At 47.5% G+C, this 25,767-nt stretch overlaps 4 protein-coding genes across 4 annotated transcripts; 1 reads left to right on the top strand and 3 right to left on the bottom strand.

The window, feature by feature from the left end:
- Positions 1 to 951: 951 nt before the first annotated feature.
- Positions 952 to 2,820, bottom strand: ENH_00043320 (hypothetical protein, conserved; the record flags this gene model as incomplete). The annotated part of the gene is made up of 1 exon (XM_013585379.1): positions 952 to 2,820. The coding sequence occupies one exon, from the start codon at positions 2,818 to 2,820 to the stop codon at positions 952 to 954; it is 1,869 nt and encodes a 622-aa protein (XP_013440833.1).
- A 7,292-nt stretch (positions 2,821 to 10,112) lies between these two features.
- Positions 10,113 to 14,691, bottom strand: ENH_00043310 (hypothetical protein, conserved; the record flags this gene model as incomplete). Its single annotated transcript, XM_013585378.1, is given in 6 exon segments — positions 10,113 to 11,029; positions 11,256 to 11,385; positions 11,682 to 11,801; positions 11,947 to 12,237; positions 12,243 to 12,452; positions 14,608 to 14,691. Coding segments are annotated over 6 exon segments (1,752 nt in total).
- Positions 14,692 to 16,890: 2,199 nt separating this feature from the next.
- Positions 16,891 to 18,243, bottom strand: ENH_00043300 (hypothetical protein, conserved; the record flags this gene model as incomplete). The annotated part of the gene is made up of 1 exon (XM_013585377.1): positions 16,891 to 18,243. The coding sequence occupies one exon, from the start codon at positions 18,241 to 18,243 to the stop codon at positions 16,891 to 16,893; it is 1,353 nt and encodes a 450-aa protein (XP_013440831.1).
- A 2,838-nt stretch (positions 18,244 to 21,081) lies between these two features.
- On the top strand, positions 21,082 to 22,068 carry ENH_00043290 (hypothetical protein, conserved; the record flags this gene model as incomplete). The annotated part of the gene is made up of 1 exon (XM_013585376.1): positions 21,082 to 22,068. The coding sequence occupies one exon, from the start codon at positions 21,082 to 21,084 to the stop codon at positions 22,066 to 22,068; it is 987 nt and encodes a 328-aa protein (XP_013440830.1).
- Between the last annotated feature and the right edge of the window lie 3,699 nt (positions 22,069 to 25,767).

The raw sequence follows: 25,767 nt of genomic DNA, 5'->3' as shown, positions 1-25,767 counted from the left end.
AGCAGCAGCAGCAGCAGCAGCAGCAGGTGAGAGCTCGTTTTTTTCTAGGCTTCGCGGCGCAGAAGTGTTCAGCTTCCACGACCTAGGGTTTAGGGTTTAGGGTTTAGGGTTTAGGGTTTAGGGTTTAGGGTTTACCTGGATCAGCTTGGTCCTCTGCTGCTCTCGCAAAAGACCCAAAGCTGCTGCAACTTCCTGCGGCCGCCCCTCAGCCAAGAGGGGCCCCCAGGGGGCCCCCGGAAAGGGTACTGCAGCACGGGGCCCCCAGGGGGCCCCCCGGGGGCCCCCGGGGGCCCCCGGGGGCCCCCAAGGAGGGTACGAAAATATTTCAACTCTGCTGTCGTCATCGAAGCCGCAGAAGACCCGCCCCCGGGCTTCTGTGTCTGCTGCTGCTGCTGCTGCTGCTGCTGCAGCAGCAAACTGCTGCCGCCCATACGAAACCAGGGGGGGCCCCGGGCGGGGGGCCCCCAGGGGCCCCCCGCGGCGAAAGCGCCGGCGGGGGCCCCTCCGTGCTGCTTTCCTTGCTACTTGGATGGAAGGCTTTCCTGCTGCTGCTGCTGCTGCTGCTGCTGCTGCAGGTCCTGCTGCTGCTGCTGCTGCTGCTGCTTCTGCTGCTGCGCCGTCTGCGTCCTCGCTCTCGTCGCTGCTCTCGCCCTCCTGCCGCTGCTGCTGCTGCTCGTCTTGCTGCTGCGGCTGCTGCTGCTGCTGCTGCTGCCCCTCTTCCTGCTCCTGCTGCAGCTGCAGCTGCTGCTGCTGCTGCTGCTGCTGCAGCTGCAGCATGTGGTCCTGGAAAGAGGCCTTGCTCTTCAAATAAACCTCCGTGTAAGCAGCAGCTCGCTGCTGCTGCCTTCTGCTGCTCAGCAGCAGCACGGGCAGGTAGAAATGGCTGCACTCAAAGCAAACCCCAAACCCTAAACCCTAAACCCTAAACCCTAGAGCCTAAACCCTAATAACCTAGCCCAGCTGTTCACCAGCAGCAGCAGCAGCAGCAGCAGCAGCAACAGCAGCAAAAACAGCAGCAGCCGCAGCACGAGCACGCGCCGCAGCAGCCAGCCACAGCCGCAGCAGCAGCAGCAGCAGCAACAGCAGCAAAAACAGCAGCAGCCACAGCACGAGCACGCGCCGCAGCAGCCAGCCACAGCCGCAGCAGCAGCAGCAGCAGCAGCAGCAGCAGCAGCAGCAGCAGCAGCAGCATCCAGCAACAGACACAGCAGCAGCAGCAGCAGCAGCAGCAGCAGCAGCAGCAGCAGCAGCGGACATGAAGGGAGCAGCAAACTCGACGACTTTGGGGTCTTTGTAGATCTTTTGTCGAAAGTCCTGCAGCGCAGAAGTTACAGGAACTGAATAGCTGCTGCTGCTGCTGCCGCGGAGGCCTAGGGGGTGCAGCCGGGGCCTCCCGGGGCCCCCGCGGCGTCTCCACTGGCTGCTGCTTGCTGCTGCTCCTGCTGCTGCTGCTGCTGCTGCTGCTGCTGCTGCTGCTGCAGCCTCCGCCGCAGCCGCAGTTTCCCCGTCCGACAGCAGCAAGTCGTCTTCCGACTCGCTGCACACCTTCACGTCCTCCCCTGCTGCTGCTGCTGCTGCTGCTGCTGCTGCTGCTGCTGCTGCTGTGTCAGTTCCTTCTGCTGCGCTGTCCTCGCCGTCCAGCAGCAGCCCCTCGCCCGTGCTGCCGTCTCTGGGTCTCCGCCCAGCAGCAGCAGCAGCAGCAGCAGCAGCAGCAGACAAGGGTTTGTAGCTTTTCTTGGCCAGAAGATCTGCATGAAAGATTTCTCTTCTGCTTCTCTTGGCCCTCAAGCTGTACCGAGTTCCTGCTGCTGCTGCTGCTGCTGCTGCTGCTGCTTGCTCCTCATCGTCGCCCTCGCCTTCGTCCTCCTGCGGCTGCTGCTGCTCCTGCTGCTGCTGCTCCTCTTCTTCCTGCTGCTCTAGCTGCTGCTGCAGCTGCTGCTGCTGCTGCTGCTGCTGCCGCGTCCGCAACGCCTGCTGACGTAGGGAAAGCTGACGCTGCGGGCCTTGCTGCTGCTGCTGCTGCTGCTGCTGTTGCTGCTGCTGCAGCCGGGCACTCCGCGTACGATATCGCTCTTCTGCATCTGCTGCCGGATGCTGCTGCTCTGCTGCTGTTGCTGCTGCTGCTGCTGCTGCTGCAGCAACTTCCTCTCCCAGTCTCTTGGGTGGGTTCCTGACCGCCCATGACCTATGGAGCCCCCGCGGTTCCTCAGCCTGCTGCTGCTTCTGCTGCTGCTGCTGCTGCTTCTGCTGCTGCTGCTGCTGCTGCTCTCGCTCCGACTCGGACGCCTTGGGTTCGAACCTGCCGCAGCTGCGGCTCCGCTGCCTGCCCAGCAGCAGCAGCTGCTGCTGCTGCAGCTGCTGCTGCTGCTGCTGCTGCTGCCGCGAGGAGCCGTTGCGTTTGCTTCTGCTGCTGACGGAAACGTCGTCGGGAGTGCTGGGGCCCTCGGGGCTGCATGCAGAGACGGAGCTGCCGTAGTGGGTGGTGCCCTCAGCCTCCTGCTGCTGCTGCTGCTGCTGCTGCTGCTGCTGCTGCTGCTGCTGCTGCTGCTGCTGCTGGCGGCGGGAGCGGCGCCTGCCGTCGGCGTCCTTGGCGTTGCCGACCTGCCAGTAGCGGCCGTCGAGGCTGCTGCACCTGTGTCTGCTGCTGCTGCTGCCGTGTCTGCTGCTGCTGCTGCTGTGTCTGCTGCTGCTGGTGTTGCTGCTGCTGCTGCTGCTGCTGAGCCCGTCACTGTGCTGCTCCGAAGGCGGAGAGGCCCCCGCAGTCCTGCTGCTGCCCTCCTCCGGGGAGCGAAGGGGCCCCCCAGAAGCCTCCGCGTCCATGGGGGCCGCAGCAGAAAAAGAAAAAGAAAAAGAAGTGAAGGAGGAAGGGCGGGGCGCGCAGCAGGCGGCGCTGCAGCGAGGTGTACGTACACCCCAGACTCAAGCCCCCCCCGCAGAACTGCTGCTGCTCCGCAGCAGCAAAACGCCTCCGAGGGGCCCCCAGAGGCTCAGGGGCCCCCTGCCGCATCCGCAGTAAGCCGCGGGGCCCCCCAGATCGCGGGGGGAAGGCGGGAAAAGGGGCTGAGGTGTACGTACAGCTGGGGGAGAAAGTCAAAAAAAAGAAAAAACGAAAAGAAAAGCCCAACAAATTCAAATGAAGTGGCAGCAGCAAATAGGAAGTAACGCCATGGAACTGCTGGAGCTGAGGTGTACATACACCTGCGCACGGCGAAGTTGGCGCAGAAACCGCCGCTGCAGCAGCACCAAAACAACACAACACCCTCCAGTTAACTCGCGCAGCAAAAACGAGGGCTAAGGACTCGAAAAAGAGATAAAGAGAGCGCTGCTGCAACACCAGCTGCTGCTGCTGCTGCTGCTGCTGCTGCTGCACCTGTGCTGCCAGCGGGGGGCTGGGCTGTTGACCAAGGCACTCAGCAGCAACGCCGCTGCAGCAACTCCCCAAAACTCCTACTTTTCTCTCTTTTTGCTTTAATACATTTCTCCCAACTCTTTTAACTCTCTAGTTCAAGCACAAGACAGCAGCCAGCGGCTGCAGCAGCGCCGAAGCCGCCGCCGTGTCTGTTCGCTGCTGCTGCCGTTTCCAGCTGTACATACACCCCAACTCGCCGCGCAAAAGCCTCCACAACTCCCGCATTTCATTTATTTATTTCAAACTTTTTAACTGCAACAGCTGCCACTTCGTTTCACACTCCTCAGGCAGCAAGAAAGCCCCGAGGGGAAGAAGCTGCACACACAAGTGTGCGCAGCAGCACCAACGGTTCCCAGCTGCTGCGCAGCCCTCAGCAGCAAACTCCTGCTGCTGCTGCTGCTGCTGCTGCTGCTGCTGCTCAAGCCTTGCTGCCCCTAGGGGCTTGCAAACAGAACACTGCTGCAGCAGCAGCGCTGTGTGCTGCTGCTGCTGCAGCTGCTGCTGCTGCCAAGCTCTGGGCCCAGGGCCCACTTCGCACGAAAAAGCTGCTGCTGCTGCAGCAACGGGGGCCCCAGCGGGAGCTGCCTCAGTGGCAGCAAAAGCCTTTGCTGCAGCAGCAGCTGCACTGCAGCAAAGCTTCCCGAGGGCCGCAGTGCTGCTGCTGCCTTACCTTCTTCTTGACTTTTAGTCCTTCAGCATCAAAGCGCGAGCTGGGGCCTTTGCAGTTAAAAGTGTAGAAAGTGCTGCAGCAGGTGGCGCAGCTGCTGCTGCTGCTGCTGCTGCGCGCTGCAGCAAACTGCTGAGGGGCAATCACTAGCTGGCCTCTTTGCTTCAAATTGAAATAAGAATATTATTAAAAAAAAAGGCCGAGACCCTCAGCTTTGAAGGGAGCACTTTTGGCTTCTCTGGGGCTGCTTTAAAACGGCCTTGGGGACTCAGCCAAATATTTGTTTTGCTTCAAAGAATATTTCTTTTGTTTCAAAAAGTGAAATTCGCAATTAATTCGACACTCCGCAGCCCCGCTGCTGCAGGCCTCTTCTTGCAGGCACTTGCAAAGGGCCCTGCATGCGCTTTGAATTCATTTTTGTCTGTTTCAATTTCTGCACAAAAGTGCCAATTGAAAAGAGGCCACAGCGCCAGCCGCTGCAGCAGTTTGTTTCTTTGGTTACATAATTTGGAATTTGCGTTATGTGAAATTCTGTAAATCTCATTTAATTCTTTTTCTCTGCAAGAGCAAGGGCTCAGACTTCCGCCAGGTTCTTTGCTGGAAAAAGCGCAGAATAATAATGAGAATGATATATCTCGAGGGGAGACAAGAAGCAATAAATAAATATTCAAATATCAAATAATGCATGTTGGGTCACGGCATTCTTGAAAAACAAAACGAAACCAAAGTGCTGGTGCACGGGCCTGAAGCTGGAGGCCTCCACAGAGCACTGTAAATACAAAATGAACTTCGGGGTCATATAAAATTCAGAATGTGTAGATTGGCATAAAAAGGAAAAAGAAATTACTCGCCGCCGCGCAAAGGGCCTCCGGCCTTCGGCGGCCAGGTCCAGTTTCCCGGGGAAATGTGCATGCACTTGTTCTTAAATTAGTGATCATTTGAATGAAGATTGGATTCATAATAATATTAATTGTCTCTCTTGGTGAAGAGTGCTAGGTGTGAGCCGCTGGAACCAGAAAAGAGAAGCACGCGGGAGGCAAACTGGATTGAATTTACCAGAGTGTCTTGGGGCGCTGTGAATGAAAAACAACTTTGGGGAGATCTTCTTTTTACATATGCTGGAGTTTTAAAGTGCAGAGAGCTTTTATATATTCCGGATTTTTTGAATCCCCACTAAGTCTGTTTACCTCTGCAAGTTTGCACTGCAGCATTCCACCTTAAACATGAACTCAAAAAAGGATTTGAGAGGAATGCTTGGCTTGAATTAAGAAATAGGGCTTTTACCCAAGACAGCAAAAGCCCACGGAGGGAGGCTTGCGGACTTTTCTAGTCTTATGTTCTCTTTGGGGTTTTGCGGCGTTTTAAATGCCCTTCGATGCAGCAAAGGTAAAGCTTGAAGTAGGAACAAGTTTAGCTACAAACAAGGGCTGGTCGCTGCTAATGTTGCGTGCACTGATGCAGCAAAAGTAAACCTTGAAAAAGTAAAATCAAATCTAGTTGCGAACAAGGACAGGCTGCTTTCAAGAAGACGGCCGGCGTAATGGCCTGAGCAGCTGCCACAGCTCAGCTGCTTCCATATGTAGCATGCAAAATGATTGCAGAATGTTTTGCATGCGCATTGACTGCAGTACACCAACCTTGGCCTGCCCCCAGGATCCGTACACAGCTTAGCTGCATCCTGTTTGTTAAAGTTGATCTGGAAAGTGATCATGAAGAAAAAAAGCTTTCTTGTAAACTTGCCAGGCAGCAGGGAGACCTAGTGGACTTGGGGGCAATTTGGCAGCAGTTTAAAGGGTGCAGATTCAGCAGGGACAGGTCTTGGTGTGAAATGTCGAGCTCTTCACTTGAGCCACTTCCCGCATTTATTGGCTTCCGCCTCCTCACCAAGCGAAGTGCATTCCAACTTGGCTTAGGGTGTGTATTTGGCCTCTTTCGGGCACCACCCTGAGTCTTTTTCGAGCTATTTTGTTTTTCACAAGAATCACACAGAGTACTTATCCCTGCGGTACTTCAGAGTGCGCTAAGAAGGCTCTTCTCTCCACTTTGGAGAGAGTCGCTGAGAGACTTTATTCCCTGCAAAAGTCCATTGAAGTGATGCATGAGCTCCTGCCTTGCTAGCTGTTTGGCTTGCAAGTTTATCTTTTCGTTAAACTTCTACTCCGATAAGGTTCACCTAAGAATTTTAATTCTCCTCTGCAACTATGAAGGCGGCCTGTCTCGGCAGCAGGCCGTATGCCTTTTCTGCCTCAGCCTTTGCCTGGTTTTCCTCTTTTTCCCTTCTTCTCTAATGCACACTGCACTTATACCACACCATCTGCCCCATATATTAGCTCCCGCATTCCTTATATGCCAGCTGAATCTTTAAAACTAAGTCAAGATGAATAATGAAGGAAGATAGTTGCCTGCAAAAGGGTCAAGGCCTCGCAGAAGCGTTACTCCTGTTGATACGCTGTAGATACGCAGCCTGTTGCCCTAGGGCTTGCTGATGAATACTGTGACAGCTCCATCGTTTTCCTTTTCGCGTTTGCTGCTGTTGCTAGCTGCTGCGTCTGCAGCTGCTGCTGCAGCCACTGGCGGTTATTTGAAGGACAAGGCTCATCTGCTTCTTGAGGAAATAAAACGCACAGCAACTAATATGCCGATGCTGCTTCTGCTGCAGCTACTGCTGCTGCTGCTGCATTTCCTGCTGCAAACCTAAGGCGCAAGGGAAGTTTGCACAGCAGAGGCTTTGACTGTTGTCCCGTCAGTGTAACTACACTGCGGGCAGCAAACTGTGCTGTGTACTCTCTGTAGCCTTCAAATCACTATATTGCATGCAGCTGCTCTTTTAGCACCTTAAGTTGATACTGCAAAAAACCTGATGTGGGGCCCTTGAGTCACCAGCTCCCAGTTGCACACATTTGCGGTGTCTTCAAAATAGATCCATTGCAGCAAAGCAGATTACCTTGAATACTTAATAAGCTCAAGCTCCAGGCTATCTAAAGCCTATATTTTACTGAGACAGATTTCTTGAAGACCTCGAAAAGCCCTCCAGACCCCTTCACCTTCATACTTAAAAGCGAAGTACTTCGAAGTGCCATTTTCAGTTTTCGTTCCCAACATATCCTCGCTAAGAAATTCTCCTTCACTGTCCGCCGCTGAAGGAGAAGTGCAGCAGCAGCAACTCTAAGACCGTTCCCAGAGGCTGGAGTTGCTGCTCAATTTGATTTTTTGATTTTCGATTTTTCTCATTAATACTGGCTGCTCCTTTTGCATTTATTTGCGGCTAAGACTCTTTGCTGTTCAATAGTCTTTCTGCTGCAGTGGCCCATTTTCTGCTTCAAGGCTTAAGATCTTTGCAGGCCTTTGGGTGAATGTGTCTTCCTTGCAAGTTATTGTTCATAACTGTAGGGTGAGTGGCATTTTTTAGTTCGGCTGCGCAGCTTGAGCTTCTGCACCTTGCGCGGTAACACACATACTATTATATTATCGATATTAGATTATTATTATGCATTAAGATAAATATTTTAATCGAATTCTAATGCCGAGATCCCCTTCATGTTATTATTTTTTATAGCTAGCGAGTCTCCAGGGGCCTCAGTGTGGACAAGGGGCATATTTTAAGACCCTTTTGGGCCTCTCGCTCTCTTGCTGCTGTCTTCCTCAGCAAGAAGCAAACCAGAAGAGCTGCGCCCGAGGGCCCCTCGCAGCGCAGCTGCTGCCATTGTCATTCAGAGCCACAGCAGCGCATGCATGCAGTGGACTGGGGCTTTTCAATAAAGTCGCCTTCCCACCCAGGGGGCCCCCAGGGGCTAAAAGACTCGCAAGCAGGGGCCCCTAAGGGGAGTTTAAAGAGTGGGGGCCCCCCGCTCAGTCCCACCACTTCCTCCGCCAGGCTCGTACTCTAACTTGTGCTGCAGTTAACAGCTTTTGTGCTGCTGGGAGCGGCGCCTCGCAGCAATTCTGGATGCTTCCAGCCAAGAATAGCAGAACATGAATACATATATTTGGGCATCTGCATATACACGAAAATGCATGCACATATATATATATATATATATATATATATGTAATATATATATATATATGCATTTATATAGTCAATAAGCGAAAAACGGCCCATCAATAAGGCCAAATGGCCTGCTGCTCATCCGAATTTGACAAAGTGAATTTCTAAAGGTTCCTCTTTTCACTCGAGAAGCCTCTGGGGAGCCTCCAGAAAAGCAAAGTGCGAAGTTACGGGCCTTAAAAAAGAAATCAAGTTCGAAAGTCTTTTTGACTCCGTCACAGCTGTTGCTTTGACCCCCTCCGGATCGCCAGTGCTAAACCCCAATAAGCTGCTTAAGCTTAAGCTGCCACAGAAAGCCCCCACAGTGGCCAGCTAGCTGTGGTGGTTTGTTGCGCTGGCTGCAGCAGGAAGTCCCACCACAGCTAGCTGCAGCTAGCTGCAGCTAGCTGTGGTGGGAGCCAGCTGCAGCTAGCTGCAGCTAGCTGTGGTGGGAGCTAGCTGCAGCTACCTGCAGCTAGCTGTGGTGGGAGCTAGCTGCAGCTAGCTAGCTGCAGCTAGCTGTGGTGGCTTGTTGCGTTGGCTACAGGAGGAAGTCCCACGCCCTGAGGTGCTCAAGCAGCAGACAGCAGCAGCAGCACTACCGCAGCAGCTCAACTCCTTGTGAATAAGCAAAGTTTAGAAATAATAAATCATTTAATGAGTCCTTCTAGTAAGTTGTTGACTGGAGGACTTAGCGCAGACCAAAAATCCAAAGAGAATTCACTGTAAAGAAAATAAAAGACAAAAGGCCTTAAGCAAAACAAATGCCTTTTGAGGCCTTGGGCCCCATGAGAATGCTTCAATATACTTATGTAATAAACATATAACAACACATAAATCCATAAATACATATATATGTATATATATATATACATATATATATATATATATTTGTATATATATATATATTATATAAAATCGATATTTGAAATGTATTGCCCATACATTTATATAGACACCCGTCCACATGCTGGGTGTATGTACATCGCGTCTGCAACTCCAAAGCAGTGAAAACAAAGAAATGAAAAGTTTGGAAAATGCGGCGAAGCGCCGGCGAAAATTCGAGTGTACGTACACCGCAGAGGCGCAGGCCGGCAGTGTGCGCGTCCGCGAAGGCGACGAAAACATTTTATGGAAAATAAAATCCACGGAGCGAATTTAAGACGAATGCGGACTAATAATGCAAAATGAGCAGATCCACAGTCTAAGTAGATGCATGCAAACACAAACAGGCCTAAAAGTGCGATCTTGTGAGTCTTTTGGAGCCATTTTTCGCCTAAGACATGAAATATTGCCCACGCAACATCGGACTGAGCTTCTGGCCCTTCTCTGCGCACTAAAAAAGCTATCTGTGTCCTTTATGTCAACAAAAGAAGCAAACTAAAAGCCATTTCGTTGCGCGTACGTACAGTGCGCGTGCGCAGCGCTGCGGGGTGTACGTACACCGCAGCAGAACTGGGGTGTACGTACACCGCGCAACAATGGGGTGTACGTACACCGCAGTGGAGCGCGCGCGCTCCGCAAGCCCGAATTAGTTTAATTTTGCACTCAAATACATAAAAACGAATTTATTTTCCAAAGAAATGCAAAAAAGACACAGCGGAAAGACTTTTGCATGCGCAGCGACCCGTTTGCGCGGCGGAAACACTTTTCCTCTCGTCCGAAACATGCAAACTTTTCCGGAAACTCCTTTTTTTCTCCTTCCCCGCCCTTCTTTCGAAATATATTTGTTTTCTAAATCTTAATTCACATAATAATAATAATGCCGCCACTTTGTCTCAAATTTGCAGCTCCGGAGCAGCCTCCAAAGTCAGTGTCTGTACATACACCTGAACAGACTGCCCACAAACACTGCGCTGCGCCGCAGCCCCAAATTCGTCATTTTTGATTTTCTGAATTTCGGATTTTTTGATTCTTTTTGAACTCCCGCTGGCCCAGCGCCTCAGCTGTCTATACACCTCAACAAAGCCTCCAATCCCCGCCAAAAAAACCCTAAAGTGCCATTTCTTTCACAATTCCGTAACTGTCACCACGGGGCCCCCTGCATGCGCCCCCAACTCCCCCCCAAGGGCCCCAATCTCTTTCGGCAAACGCCGGGCAGCTCTGCGGGGCCCCTCGCTATAGAGGGGCCCCCAGGGGCCCCCGGGGGCCCCCGGGGGGCCCCAGGGGCCCCCGGGGGGCCCCCCAAGCTCTGGGGCCCCCCCCCGCTGCGGGGGGCCCCCAGGGCCCAGGGGGGCCCCCTCTGGCTCCCCCCGTTGGGGGGCTGGGGGGCCCCCTGGCTGTTTTTCAAAAGCCATTTTGACCACAAGAGGAATTTGTTTGGGACTTGATGGGGGCCCCTGTGTTTTGTTTGTTTTGCTGCTGCTGCTGCTGCTGCTGCTGCTCAGCTTTTGTGTCTCCATTTCTTTTTCTTTTTCTGTTTTCAAATTTTGAAAAAACTTTGCTGCTGCTGCTGCTGCTGCCTGGGAAACTCCCGAGCCCTCTGCTGCAGCACCGAGCTCCCCAGCCTCAGCTCCTCCATAAGAAAACAGCAACTCCGCCAGCTCCTGCTGCTGCATCACCTGCCCCTGCTGCTGCTGCTGCTGCTGCATCACCTGCCCCTGCTGCTGCTGCTGCTGCTGCATCACCTGCCCCTGCTGCTGCTGCTGGGGCATCACCTGCCCCTGCTGCTGCTGCTGCTGCATCACCTGCTGCTGCTGCTGCTGCTGCATCACCTGCTGCTGCTGCTGCTGCATCACCTGCTGCTGCTGCTGCTGCTGCTGCTGCTGGGGGTCCGGGAAAGTGGAAGATAGGGAGTGCAGCAAATGGGCGAGTCTGTAGCCGGCGACTGCGAGCTGCTGCCGAGTGGTGAATTGGACTGTCTGTACATAAGACTTGGAAGGCCTGTAGGGCAGCGCGGCTTTTGAAAACGAAGTCCAGTCGAACTCTGCGCGCATTTCAAATTAATTAATTATTTTTATTTATTTATTTATTTATTTATTTATTTATTTATTTATTATTGTTGCTGCTGTTGCTGTTCTTTTTTTCGAAAGAGAAGGAGGCAACTCAAGCGCTCTGCTGCAGCCAGCAGCAGCAGCAGCAGCAGCAGCAGCAGCGAGGCAGCAGCAGCAGCAGCAGCAAGGCAGCAGCAGCAGCAGCTTTTGCCTGCGAACCTTTGTAGCCCACAGTAAGGGCTATTTGGGATCCTTCTTCAGCAATTGCTTTGAAGTTTGTTCCCGCAAGTTCTCCAGAAAGTCTATTTAACAAACTTTCTCTCGGGAACTCCGCAATGATATCTTTAGCCTGAAAAAAAAGAAAAAAAGAAATTAAATGAACTCCAGAAAAGAGCTGCTGCAGCTGCTGCTTTCCCGGGTGTACGTACACCGCAGCCCCGCTGCAGCTCCGCAGCAGATTTTTTTCAAATTTTTTTTTGCATTTTAATTTTTGAATTTATTTCCCGCGTTTGCTGCTGCTTCTGCGTGGCCTGAGGCCTCGGAAGTGGATTTAATTTGCATTTAATTTCATTTAATTTCATTTAATTTCATTTAATTGCATTTAATTTCATTTAATTTTATTTAATTTTATTTATTTTGATTTACCGCTTTTTGAATTTCTTCCCAAGAGAATCTGTGAAAGGGCTTTTTGAAAACGGCGCCGGCGGAGTCCCAGAGTTGGTGCAGGTTTGCGATGTGGGGGTGTTCGGGGAGATGCACGGGAATCTGCAGGACAAAAAGGGCATTTTTGGAAAAGAAAAAGAAAATAAAAAGAGTTTTCGAGAGTTTCTTCTTCTCCGCGAGCTTTAGGGGACTCAAATTCCGAAAAAAGGAGTTCAAAACGAGAAAAATAAACTGAAATTCAACTTGCCAAGTTTCCCCCCTCGTCGCCGTCAGGGAAGTCCCGGGTGTACAGACTCCCCGCATGCATTGGCTGGTGGATATCTCCGAAGATGTGCAGCAGCAGCCGCAAGTGCAAGTTCAGAGAAAACCACGAAACGCGAACTTGCTGCTCCTGCTGCTGCTGCTGCTGCTGCTGCTGCTGCTGCTGCTGGGGCTGCTGCTGCTGGGGCTGGTGCTGCTGCTGCTGGGGTTGCTGCTGCTGCTGCTGGGGTTGCTGTGGTTGTTGCTGTGGCTCTTGCTGCAGTGGCTGCTGCGGCGCTGTCAGCTGTGGCTGCTGCTGCTGCTGCTGCTGCTGCTGCTGCTGCGGACTGGAGTCCACTGCAGCGGGAAAAGGACTGGCAGCAGCCAGAGGCGGGGCGGGGGAATTAGCAAAAGAGTAATTTGGTTGGATTTGGCCGGCGAAGGAAAACGAAGTTGGCTCACTTTGGTCTTCTTTGAGGCTCCGGTAAACAGTTTCCAAAGCCCACTCAGCTCCTGCAGCAAAAAGGAAACATCTGCTGCACTTTCAGCAGCAGTTTTGCTGCTCAGGAGTTCATAAAGTGTCGGATCGCCGCGGGCGGCGGAGGGCTGCGCGGGCGTTCGTTGGGGTGTACGTACACCCCGAACTGAGGAAATTCAAGAAACTCGAAAAAGCCGGAAACTCGAGACCCACCTGTTCCAGGCAAAGGGAAATAGTTGTACAAGTCTTTTAATTTGATATTTTGGGGATTCAAAACGCGAGTGCTGTAATGCCAGGGGCGGAAAACCTGGAAGAGGAAAAGAGGAAACGGCGGGCTCGCTGTTCAGGATCTCGGGCCAATTGAGCGGCCAACTGCGTTTATTTTGCATTTAAATGATTTATAAATTATTTTTATTTGTTTTTTATTTTTTAAAACATTTAAATTCGCATTTTCGTCACTTGAATGTCGTCTTGCGCCTTAAAGCCAGAGCAGTAGGGGCTGGGGTTCTTGCAGGAAAGATGGTCGAGCCAAGCAGCCGCAGTGTCGATCTCTCCAGTTCCTGAATTTAAAAAATAAAATTAAAATAAATAATTAAACGAATTAAATAAATAATTAAATAAATAAAAAAATAATTAGTTGAAATAAATCATTAAAAGGAGAATTTAAATGACAAAACAATTTATTTGCACTGCCAGAGCAACACAACGGGCGGCAGCTAAAACGAAAAAAATAAATAAAAAAAATTTAAAAACAAAATTAAATCACAAGTCCACTGAAGATATATGCATTCAATGAAGACAAAATATATATTTATTAATGGACTTATAGAGGCAAATAAATAAACTTATTAATGCATTTAATAAAGATAAATATGCATATTTATACATATATATATCAATATATATATCTATATATGCCCATACTTAATATAATATTATATACAGATACATACAGAGATGCAGCTGATTGCTCAGGCTCTCCTGTTTTTAATTAAATTAAATTAAATTAAAACTAATTAAATTAATTTAATTTAATCAATTAGATTAAATTAAATTGAACTAATTAAATTAATTTAATTTAATTAATTTAATTTAATTTAATTATTTGTTACCTGGATATTCTTCGTTCCATTTGGACAAAGCATGTTCAATCCTTGTGGTGAGCTCCGGGGGCAGAACCAACTTGGCAATGGCAGCGACCAGCATGTGGCCCTGAAGAGGAAATAAAAGAAATAAAAAGAATTAAAATGAATTTAAAATTAAATTAAATTAAATTAAATTAAATTAAAATTAAATAAAAAAAAGAAAAAAGAAGAAAAAAGAAAGAAATTGCGAAAGTTTCGAAACATTTTGCGCAGTTTCAACGAAAGCTGCAGCGTTCGCCGAAGCAGCAAATCAAAGCAAATAAAATATTTTAAATTAAATTTCAAATTAATTTCAAATTAATTTCAAATTAGTTTCGAATTAATTTCGAATTAATTTCAAATTAATTTCAAATTAATTCCAAAAGTGCAAAATAAAGAACAAAACTGGAATAAAATGGAAAGAAAACGATGCAAATTGGCAGCCAAGAGCAGCAGCAGAAGGGAAAATCGAAATACAAAAAAGAAACAGAAAACAGAAAAATAATAATTAAAAGAAAAAGACGAAAAAGTATTAAAAATAAATTGAAATGAAATAAAGAAAAAGACGCAAATGAAAGAAATCGAAAAGACAAAAAAGAAACGGAAGACGAAAAATTAACAACTCAATTAAAAGAAAAAAATGAAAAATAAATTAAAATGAAATAAAGAAAAAGACGCAAATGAAAGAAATCGAAAAGACGCAAAAGTTCAAAAGAAATGCAAAGCCCCGGCTGTGTCGGAAATGAAGAAACTCAAAAGAAAAGAAATGGAAAAGAAATCAAAAAACGAAAACAAAAAATATAAAAAGAAATATAAAACAAATTTAAAAATAAAAATACAGAATAGAAAAAGAAATGGGAAGCAATTAAAAAGGAAAAAATAAATTGAAATTCGGAATTTCAAGAAGGCACAGAATGAGAAAATCATCTGCGCGCGTTCTCTTGCGAAATAATGCGGAAACAAAGAGAAGAATCCGGAAATAAAAAAGAAAAAGGAATTAAAAAGAAATTAAAAAGAAATTAAAAGGAAATTAAATCAAAAATGAAACAAATTGAATTTGAATTACCTCATCGCACCAAGAAGAGGCCGGGGGAACGAAGAGAAGAGAGCCGAGGAGGCAAAAGAGGGAAAGGGGGATTATTTGCGTCATTTGTTGAACTGGGAGTTTGGAATTAAATTCTTTTTGTTGAAATAAATGAATTGTAATTCATTTTAGCCTTTTTCCAAAGCCCTTTGGAGCCCCAGGAGCCCCACAAAGCCTGGCGAAGAAAAAATCGAAAAGAAATGCAAAAAAAGAACGAGAAATGGATTTGTTTGCAGCTTTTTGGACTTGAAACAAAACCCGAAAAGTTGAACTGTGTCTTTCGAAACTCCCTGGCCCCCAGCTCCGCCAATCTGTCTCGAGCTCGCTGGAACTTGAACTCTGGAAAGTTTTCTTTATTTTCTTTTTTATTTCTTTTTATTTTAATTAACTTTCACTTTCCAGCAGAGTTCTGCGAAAGGCGCAGAAACGGCAGACATGCGCACACCGCCACTGCCAAGCTGCTGCGCTGCGGGGGCGATCTACCGCCAAAAGAGCTGTCCGCCTTTCTTTTCAAGAACTTCAGATCTAAATAAATGCAAAACAAATAAATAAAAGAACTCAAACGGCAAACAGGCGCGAGTTCGCCGCGTTTCAGTGCTGCTGCGCCGGCCGCGTGTGCGCCAACCCTTCCACCACGGAGCCCCAACAACTCTGTGTGTAGCTCGTCCAGAAAACACAAAAAAGACATCAAAATGAACTCTATTTCGCAATTAATTGCTATTTTCGCACTGGGTCTTTCAATTTCCGCAGCAATTACCGCGTTGTGTCGAGGCGCGGAAGTCGCAGGATGAAGCGCTTTGCAGTCGGTGGGGAGTGGCATGCCCAGCGTCTCGCCTCGGAAAATGCCCAAATCCCTCCGATTAATTATCTCCAATTAGTTTTATCGAATATAAAAGTTTTTAATTTGAAAAAAATATTCAAAACGCCAAAAAGAGAGAAGAAATGCACGAAGTAACATCGACTCTGGACCACTGGAGCTGCCCAACTCTCGAGACTCAGCTCCACGCATTCTGAAATTCAATTTTCCACTAAATTCAATCAATTTAAAATTCATTTTATTAATCTTTATCATTAAGATTAGTTTGAACTCCTTGGCTGGCCAGCGGGATGAAGCTTTCCTCTTTACAGCTTTCCCCCCTTACAACTTGCACAACTGGCTGTCAAGCTTTCCGCACCTTCCTGTTGCACGTTTCTAAATTTTAATTCATCCATTTAATAATTAAACTCTTTTACTTTATATTATTTGTTTTTACTTCTTCGTGGAGGCCTACTGACAACTAAAAGCTTCTATTACAACAGAGCAAAACCTCAGCAAGATCCATTGCAAGCAGTTGTAACCAGCTGCAGGCAGCTGCCGCTACCAAAGGGCAGCTAGCTAGCTAGCTGTAGATAACTAGCCAGCTAGCTGTAGCCAGCTAGCTAGCTGTGCACGGCTAGCTAGCTAGCGGTAGACAGCTAGCTAGCTAGCTAGCTGTGAACAGCTAGCCAGCTTGAGCCCACTGCAGCTACCTTGAGCTAACTAGTCACTACCCAGAGCTGGCAGCTGCAGCAGGAGCAGCTGCTGCTGCAGCAGCTGCTGCTGCAGCAGCTCCTGCAGCAGCAGCTGCAGCAGCTGCGGCTATACAAGTGAACTTTTTGCGCACTTTCTCCATCTAAGCCTTCCGGCCTTTCCAGTTGCTTTAATGGGACTTGAAAGAGTGCAGAAAGCTCCAAATGGTCTTTTGAATTCTCCAAAATGGAGCAAAAAGAAAAACAGAAACTTCAAGTCCAAACGCCGCAAGAACTGGCCCCTCAAGCCTTGGCCCTTTGGCTCGCACTGCACTGCTGGCCAATGGGTTCAAAAGAAGGAAAAAAATGAGCAAAATGGAAGTTAAAATGCCATTTTTCTTTCTTTAGCGTCTAAGAATAAACAAAGTGGGAATTAAAATGCCATTTTAGAGGCTAACTGCAGGTGAAGAAGGGCAGAAGAGGCGGGGGGGCGCAGGCGCCTGGCGGAGCTCCTGGGCTCGAATTCAAGTTTCGGGAAAGAGACTTATTTTGACTTCCTTTGTCCTTAAATCTGCACTGAGGCGAATTAAAACAGAAAATGAATTAAATGCAGCGGCTCTGCGCTTCTAATAGTCCCGGATCAGCCCGAAGGACCTCAACTCAAGCCTGTGCAAGAACTTGAACAGAGCCGCGGAAACTGGCTGCCCGCTGCAGCACTTGGGCTCTCGGGCTCTTTTAAAGAATCTATTCCCCTTTTTAGTGTTTATTTCCGCAATTTCAAAGCAAAAAGACCCCCAAAAGCATGGGATCGGCGAAGTTGATGAGCCCCTGCTGTTCTTCGATCTCGAAGGCGAAGAGGCACTTCCAGCGGAGCGCCGCGGCCACCGCCCTCTCTGCGTTGTTTTGCATCGTTTCAATGACTTTTAAAAGCTCTTTTGCATCTTTCCAGGAGTGGGAAATGGAGTGAAGAGTTTCCTGGTAGCGCTTCTCGGGCTCGTCTGTCTGTTCAGCTCGCCTCTGGTACTCCATGAAGAAGCGCCCGCTGTTGAAGACGTTTCGGGGATAAGGAAACCAAAAAGACTCCATTTTTTGGAAGTCCAAGAAGGTCAAATGATGCGAAGTGAACCCGAGGGCCCTCAGAAGCGGCTTGAACTGTTCGTGAATGGCGTGGAAGCCCTGCTGCTCCACCTGCTCGAGCTGCAGCAAACCCTGCACGCGCTGCAGCAGCTGCTGCGGCACTTTTTTCTCTTCCCCGGGTTCAAAGCTGCCAGGCATTATTTCGAGAAGTTCTTTTTCGCTCGCGAGGGGCCCCGCGAAGTGCTCGAGGGCCCCCGCGGCGGGGAGTTGCACGCCTTCTTGAATGCCCAGCAGCGGCACCGGCGCGAGGGTTTCTTGGTGGATTTTTTCCATTTTTTTGAGCATTTCGAGGCACTCTGCCGCTCCTTTGAACGCAGCAGTCAGCGCAATCAAGTGCAGCGCGTAAGCTTTGCGGCGATCCGCTTTTTCCGGCGGAGAAAGCTGCATGAACTCCTCCATTTCGCGCACGTTTTCGTTGTACAAGTGCGAGCCCGGCCCCTTGGGCTCTTCGCCCGGGCCCCGCGGCGTGAAGTGCGCAGCAAAGCCCTTCCGCACTGCGAGCGAAGTTGAATTCCAAATTCTGGAGAAGTCCGCAGCGCTTTTGAGGTACTGCTGTTCGTAGCTGCTGAGGCTGTCGGGGTCCAGCTGGAGTCCCAGTTCTGGGGGGCTTTGCGCAGCTGGCTGCAGCAGCTCGGGCTCTGCTGCTGCTGCTGCTGCTGCTGCTGCTGCGGCGGCGGGGGCGCCCCGCACGGAGGCTGCTAGCCGCCACAGCGCCAGCAGCGCGGCCAGCAGCACCGGCAAGACCAGCAGCAGGTTCAGCTGCGCCACCCGCGGGAACTTCGCCTTTGCGGAGCGAAGAGGCCTTCGAAAAGGATAAAAGCCAAGAACTGCTTCCTCCTCCGCCTTGGCTCTGCTGCTGCTGCTCGCTGCTTCCACTTGGAGGGCCGGAGGCTCAGGATCAGCAGCAGCAGCAGCAGCAGCAGCAGCAGCAGCAGCGGCAACGGCAGCGCCAGCGGCGGCGTCCTCGGGGAACGCCACTTGCTCTCGCCCCATTGTTTGCCTTAAGATGAAGAAAAACTTAAATTAAATTCAAATAAAAAGTTGAAATTCAAAGGGCTCGTCAGATTAAGCTTGCTTCGCCGATCTCGATGCGCCGGACGACTGCTGGATCGCAGAATCCCAGCTCCGGAGAGCAGCGACTGAGGCGCAATGCGATCCGAAAAGCCGAAAATTGCAGTAAATTGGGAAAGTATTAACGAAATAATTAACTCCAAATTCAAAGAAAAACCATTTAATGCCTTCCTGCTGCAGCCCCTGCGGATTGCCCCTTTGTGGCTGTGGGACCGTTGCCACAGAGCCCCGGCAGCTGTCGCTCCGGGACTACAAACCACTGCTTCCTCGCTTTGTTTGGAGTTAAAAGCGTCGCTTATTAATATATTTCACGTTTTCAATTAATTCAAATTAAATATGGAGGAAAAGGAAAGATGCCGAGGGCTGGGGGAGGCTGGACTGCTCCTTCTGTTGCCATGCAGCGCATGAGCCTTCAACTACACTGAATCCAGCTGCTCTCATATTATTACTTATTTGCAACACTTTAAAAATAGTTTTAAATCAAAGCCAGAGGCCTCTGGATCTTCTCATTAGCTCCAACCTGCAAGGGTCCGAGCAGCAAAACTTGAACTCCCGAGTGTGTGCGGAGTTCAAGTTTCCGGCTTGCGGGAGCTCCGGCCCACTATCTCTCGCGACACTGCCCAAATAAAGTCTATAAACGCATTTATGATCTCAGAAAAGTTTGAAAAGAAGTCAAAAAAGGATTTAGAAGGTCAAATGGAACTCGGGGAGGTCTCGCGGGCCGTGGCTGGTGTTCAGGAACCAGTCAAGAGGCCTCAAGAGGGAAGCGTGGAGGCTTCAGCGAAGCAAAATTGAAAAAGATTTAAAATTAAGAAAGTTATAAATAAAACAAATTTCAAATTTGGAAAAAGAAAAGGCGAGACAGCCAAATGGGGAAAGCGCGTCGCTAAAGGCTGGAAATTCAAGTTCAAGAAAGCTTGCTGCTGCTGCTGCTGCTGCTGCTGCTGCTGCTGCTGCTGTTCAGTTCAACTTTTTGAATTTCATTTCCCACTTGAGCAAAACTCTTCAATAAATTGCAAACAAATTAAAAGACTTCAATTTAAAACAAATTTCCCCGCAAGAAGTCAAAAGAATTCACCTCAAAACAATTCATTTGCAAGATTCCAATGGAAAGCAAATCTTCGGAACTCAAACGGCTTTCTTTTGAGTTCCCAATAATGGAAAAAGAACAAAAAAGAAAAATAAAACTTTTAAAAAATAAAATAATAAATTCTTTCATATTTCGCAAATGATTCAGAGCTGAGGCTGAAGTTTCAAATTCGCGTCATGTTTGCAAAAGATTGAATTCAAAACTCGAATTAAATTAAATGCAAAAGTTTGCATTACGCTTTCTGAGAAGCAAGAAAGCTGGGAAAGGATATTAAATGTTTATTTGTTGAGTTTTTGTTTCTGCAGGGGAACTCTTGCCAAACCCTAAATTAGGGTTTGCGGAGAAACGAGGGTTTGGCTCTTCGGAATGCAGCGGCTGGCTGCTTTCTGCGCTGCACTTCGGGAACTTGAATAAAACCTTTTGGCTCTTCTTTTGGTTTAAATGTTTTAAATTTGAAGTTCAAAAATATATTTAGAGTTTCTTTCTGCATTTAAATGCAGATATAGACTTCAATTCATATTCTTGTGCAAAGTAAGCTGCACGCCTTGCAAGACTTGGTGCCAAACTCGCGGGAACTTCCCCCTTTTGCTGCTGCTGCACGCATTTTGCTGCTGCTGCATGCGTTTTGCTGCTGCTGCACGCGTTTTGCTGCTGCTGCATGCGTTTTGCTGCTGCTGCATGCGTTTTGCTGCTGCTGCATGCGTTTTGCTGCTGCTGCATGCGATTTGCTGCTGCTGTATGCATTAATGGCAACAGCAGACTTTGAAAGATCTCATTTTCAGCACAAGACGCGCAGGGCCAAAACATGCAATGCGGACTTGGCAATGACCCGCGTGCAGCACACAGCGTTCTTTGCGGGAATTTGGCAGATCTGCAGGTAAATATATTTATATATAAATAAATATTATAAATAATTTATATTTATATATAAAAATATAAATTATTTTGGAAATTTAGCAGGCTGGTTCTTTCTTGAGACTGCTGCAAGGAAGAGAACAGCGGAAATTCGAATTCAAGTTCTCTGGTGTTCTGGAGGCAGCGCGCAGACTGCTTGCGCCGATTTTCGAGAAAAAGCGGAAGAAATGGACAAAATTGGGTTTAAAAGGACTATTAAAATGAATATTTGTTTGAATTTTCGACTTGGATTCGGAAAACAGCGCGTTTAGCTGCATGCAGGTGGGTGCTGCTGCGAAATAGGCTCCGCGGCGTTTGGTGCTGCGCACTGAAGACTCGCGCGGAGAGCGCACTTGGGCGAACTTGAACGGCTTAATTGGCTCTTAATTGGCTCAAATTAATTCGAACGGAATTGAATTTGCGGCCAGTTTTGGCGCTGCGGACTGTGCGAGGCAGGATCGCGGGGTTCCACCGACCCAGCCGCCAAACACCCCCCAGGGGCCCCCACTTGCGGCTCTTCCGGGCGCTTTGGGCACTTTTTTCCGGAGAATTCGAAAAAAAAGTGAATAGTTTGCAACATCGGAAGTTTTCCGAACTTTTTGCCGCGGCTTTCCTCCGCGGGACCTCGCGGCGGAGCGCAGACACCCCGGCGGCATGTGCAGATCACGGGAAGCTGCGGAGCCGATCTGGGGTTTCCGGAGGTCCTTTTTGCGTTTTTGATTCTTTTAATCGGAAATTATGGAGTTTTTAAAGCATTGAAGGAGTTTTGGAGGCAAATGAGGCCGGAAGAAGGGCCAGAAGACGCGGGGAAGCCGCGGCGCTGCGCCGGGGTTTCGGGCGCAAGCAGCAGCCCGCTGCTGTCTTGCGTGTCGAGTTCGCTGCGAAACTTGAAGTCTTTGATGGAAGAAGAGGATTTAAATGCCATTTCCGACATTTTTTTGCAAATTTGCAAACAAAATGCCCTTTCTTCTCCCAATTGCAAGTCCGAAACGCCCCCCAGGCCCTCCTCAGCCTCCACTGCTGCGCCGTCTTCTTCGCTTTCGCTTTCTGCTGCTCTCGTGGCGCCCGCTGCAGCCGAGCCGCGCGGTGTACGTACACCCGAACGCATGCAAGCTGCGCGTACACCCGAACGCATGCAGCCCCTCCCCCGCCCCAACGACGAGACTCTCCTGCCTTTCTCTCCTAAAGGCAGCTCCGCCAAAGACAGCAGCAGCAGCAGCAGCAGCAGCAGCAGCAGCAGCAGCAGCAGCAGCAGCAGGGCGGCTGAGGAGGGGTCCCCGCGGCCTGCAACTCCGTGCAAGCGAGTTTGCGGCTCTTTTGTGGACTCTTCGAAAAGCAAACAAAAAGATAAAACAAATTTCAACAAGTCTGCTGCTGCTGCCCTCACCCGGCGAAGCCCCCGGCTGCACCCGCCTGCTGCTGCTGCTGCTGCAGCAGCAGCAGCAGCAGGGCGTGCGAACCTCTCCAGGGCAGCAGCAGCAGCAGCAGCAGCAGCAGCAACTTATGGCTGCAGGAAAAGGAGACAAGAAGAAGACGCAGCAGCGAGAGAAGCGAAAAACAGAAAACAGACAAAAGACACGCGAGCAGCAGCAGGCGCAAAAACAGCAGCAGCAGCAGCAGCAGCAGCAGCAGCAGCAGCAGCAGCAGCAGCAGATAGTGTTGAGAGGGGAGGCCTCTCGCCACTGAAGACAGGCGACAGCAAAAGAAAAGGAAGTTCGGAGTTGGGCGAAGAAAAAAAGCGAAAAGAGGTGAAGGCCTTTTAATAATTATTTTTTTATTTATTTAAAAACAATTATTAAAACCCTTTGTGGCATTTTATAGAATTAAAATGTTCTTCTTTTCATTAATTCAAAACAAGAATTAAAACCCTTTATAGCATATTATAAATTTAAAATATAATTAATTTTAAATTATAAATTTAAAATATAATTAATTTCAAATGAACGACAGAGTTGAAACTCCGCATGCAGTGCACTCTGGGGTGTACATACACCGATCGACTTCTGGCCTTCCGAGTTACAATGAAAAGAAGTTTAAATTTATTTTTGAGATTTGAATACTGCATTAAAAGGAGTTTAAATGGACTTTGTTTTTATTTAATTGCAGAAAAAGCCGCAAAGAAAAGTGCGGAGAGTCGAAGAGGAAAAGGAAGAAAGAAAAGCCGCTGGAGTTTCCTCTTGTGTGGAAATTGCGGAAATTTCCGAAGGCGAGGAAAACTGCTTTTGCGGAGAAGTCCAAAAAGAAGAAACAAAAACTCCTTTTGCCTTTCCAAACTCTCAAAAATCCAACAAAAATGAAATGACTTCTTCTTCTCCGATTTCCGAAAGCCGGCAGTGCGCGCGCGCGCCGCCTTGCGGTGTACGTACACCCCAAGCGGCGGGTGTACGTACACCCCAAGCGGGGGGTGTACGTACACCCCAGGGCGGCGAAAAAGTCGCTTTGAACGCCAATTCGGAGGAAAGTTTGGAATTAAAGTCGAATTTGAGTTTAAATTTGCAATTAAACTCGAATTTGAACTCCAATTTGCATTTAAAATCCAATTTAAACTCCAATTTAAACTCCAATTTAAACCCAACTTCCAACTTTTTCCACCACAAAGTCCTCAAACCCCTTCCGCAGCCGACGCCCCAATTCGACTTCGGACTTTTCATCGTCCGCGCCGCCGCGATGTCCAGACACTCCGACGACATCTTTCCGCTCCTCGAAGACGAAGAAGTGAATTTCATTTTTATTAATTAATTAATTAATTAATTAATTAATTAATTAATTAATTAATTAATTAATTAATTAATTTATTTCTATTTATTTATCTATTTGTTTCTATTTATCTATTTGTTTCTATTTATTTATTTCTCTATTTCAAAATATTTATTTCTTTATTTCAAATTGTTTCTTTATTTCAAATTATTTATTTCTTTATTTCCATTTATTTATTTATTTACTTCCAATTATTTATTCATTTATTTCAAATTGTTTATTTCAAATTCGAAACTCTTTCTTTGTTTCCAGCCACTGCTTGCCATTAAACATTTGCAGTCAAACAATTGCAATTAAATAGGATTAAAGTAAAAGTAAATGCGAGTGAACAATTCGAAGCAGTAATTAATTAATTAATTAATTAATTAATTAATTAATTAATTAAATGCAATTAATTAATGGAATTAAATGCAATTAATTAATGGAATTAAATGCAATTAAATGCAATTAATTGATGGAATTAAATGCAACTATGGAACTAAGTGCAATTAATTAATGGAATAAAATGCAATGAATTAGTGCAATCAAATGCAATTAAATGCAACTAATTAATGGAATTAAATGCAATTAAGAAATGGAATTAAATGGAATTAATAAATGGAATTAATAAATGGAATTAAATGGAACTAAATAACAAAGAAGTGCCATTTGTTTGTTCGCAGCTGATGGAAGGCTCTGTAGTTTTGCAAAAGTATTTGGGCCCCAAAACGGAGGGCGCGAAAAGACGCGGCGATCACTTCATGGTCGACAAACTCATTGCAGAAATTCCAAGTGTAAATTAATTAATTAATTAAATTGAATTAATTAATTAATTAATTAATTTAATTAATTAATTAGTTAATTAATTAATTAGTTAATTAATTAATTTAATTAATTAATTGGTTTATTTATTTATTTATTTGTTTATTTGATTAAATTAACGAATTGATCAGTTAATTAATTTAGTCAATAATGACTCGGTTTCTGGAAAGAGTCCCTCCTTGGCGGAGCCGCAAAACGTGGAGCAGCAGGAAGCAGCAACTGGTGCCAGAGCAGTTCAATTAACTGCTGCTGCTGCTGCTGCTGCTGTTGCTGCTGTTGCTGCTGCTGCTGCTGTTGCTGCTGCAGCAAGGCGGAGTGTACCGTCCCTTCCTGGACATAAGAGAAGCGCCCTGGTGCTTCGAGCTGGACAGCGACGAAAGCGACGCCGCTGCAGCCGACAGCAGCAGCAGCAGCAGCAGCAGCAGCAGCAGCAGCAAGTTGAGCAAGAAGGAAATCCTTCGGCGGCGAATTGAAAAGCAAAGAAAGTGGAATCCCTTTTCCATCTTCGGCTCTTCGCCGCCTTCCGTCGAACTCGAAGACGTCTTCGGCTTCGAAGTAACTCCCTCTTCAAAAACAAACTTTAATTTAATTTTAATTTAATTTAATTTAAATTTAATTTTAATTTAATTTTAATTTTAATTTAATTTTAATTTAATTTTAATTTCAAATAGAATTAATAATCCACTTAACTCCAATCCAACAAACAAGCCTCCAAATATCTTTTTCTCTGTTCAAAAAAGCGAAACTGCGCAAAAACAAGAGCTAAAAACGCGAAAAAAGAGAAAAAAGAAAATTCGAAAAAGAAAAAATAATCCAAACCAAAAACTCCCCACAGCTTGCTGCGACCCCTCAGGTGTACAGACAGACGGCGCCTTCGGCGCGAACAGCTCACCCGTTGCTGCGGAGACTTTCGGACTTCTTTTTTTTTTCGAATTTGGGCGGAGCTCTTTCCAGAGAAGAGTGGGCCCGCGTGGCCTCCGCCTTCAGAAGACTCTGGCGAAAGCAATGCAGACTCGACTTGGACTGGAGAAACGACCCACTTACTGTCAAGGAAACCATGTGGATGCTCCGCGCCAACCAGCAGGCCAGACCCTAAATTAGGGTTTAGGGTTTAGGGTTTAGGGTTTAGGGGCTAGGGTTTGGGGGTGGGGGTGGGGTGGGTTCTTTCGATGCAGGAACAGCGCAGCGCAGTTCATTCTCTTCCTTCAATTCAGCTTAATTCAATTAATTCATTTAATTAATTTAATTTAATTTAATTTAATTTAATTGATTTAATTAATTAATTAATTAATTAATTAATTAAATTAATTTAATTAATTTAATTTCCGGTCTCAGAGCGAAGACAAGTCCTCTGCAGTCTACGAGGCGGAAGTTTGTTTTTGCGTCACTCCAAACCCCGCCGTCGGCTTTGGCTGGAACGACCCCAGGTGGCACCGCTACAAAGTGCGCCCTTTATTTATTTATTTATTTATTTATTTATTTATTTATTTATTTATTTATTTATTTATTTAATTGTTTATTTAATTGTTTATTTAATTGTTTATTTAATGGGGTTTAGTTGGATTGGATTTGGTTGTTTGTTGTTTGGTTGCTTCGTTTGATTTGCGTAATTTGCGGAGTTGTTTTGTCGGTTTGTTTATTTTGAGTTTTGTTTTTTCATGCAGTTGGACTTTTGCTGCTTTGCTTTGCACTCTGCTGCTGCTGCTGCTGCTGCTGCTGCTGCTGCTGCTGTTGCTGCTGCTATTGCTGCTGCTGCTGCTGCTGCTGCTGCTGCTGCTGCTGTTCAGGTGCCCAGGCCGTCGATGGGCTGTCACATTTTGGCGCAGCCGGCGTTGCCCGAGGACTTCGAGGAAGAAGAAAAGGAAATCGAAACAAATGCAGCAGCAGCAGCAGCAGCAGCAGCA

The sequence above is a fragment of the Eimeria necatrix genome, genomic scaffold (assembly GCF_000499385.1).
Source record: "Eimeria necatrix Houghton genomic scaffold, Enh_scaff321, whole genome shotgun sequence".
Classification (NCBI taxonomy): Eukaryota; Apicomplexa; class Conoidasida; order Eucoccidiorida; family Eimeriidae; genus Eimeria; species Eimeria necatrix.
The sequence above is the reverse complement of the archived record's forward strand: the minus strand, read 5'-3'. Positions and strand labels throughout refer to the sequence as shown.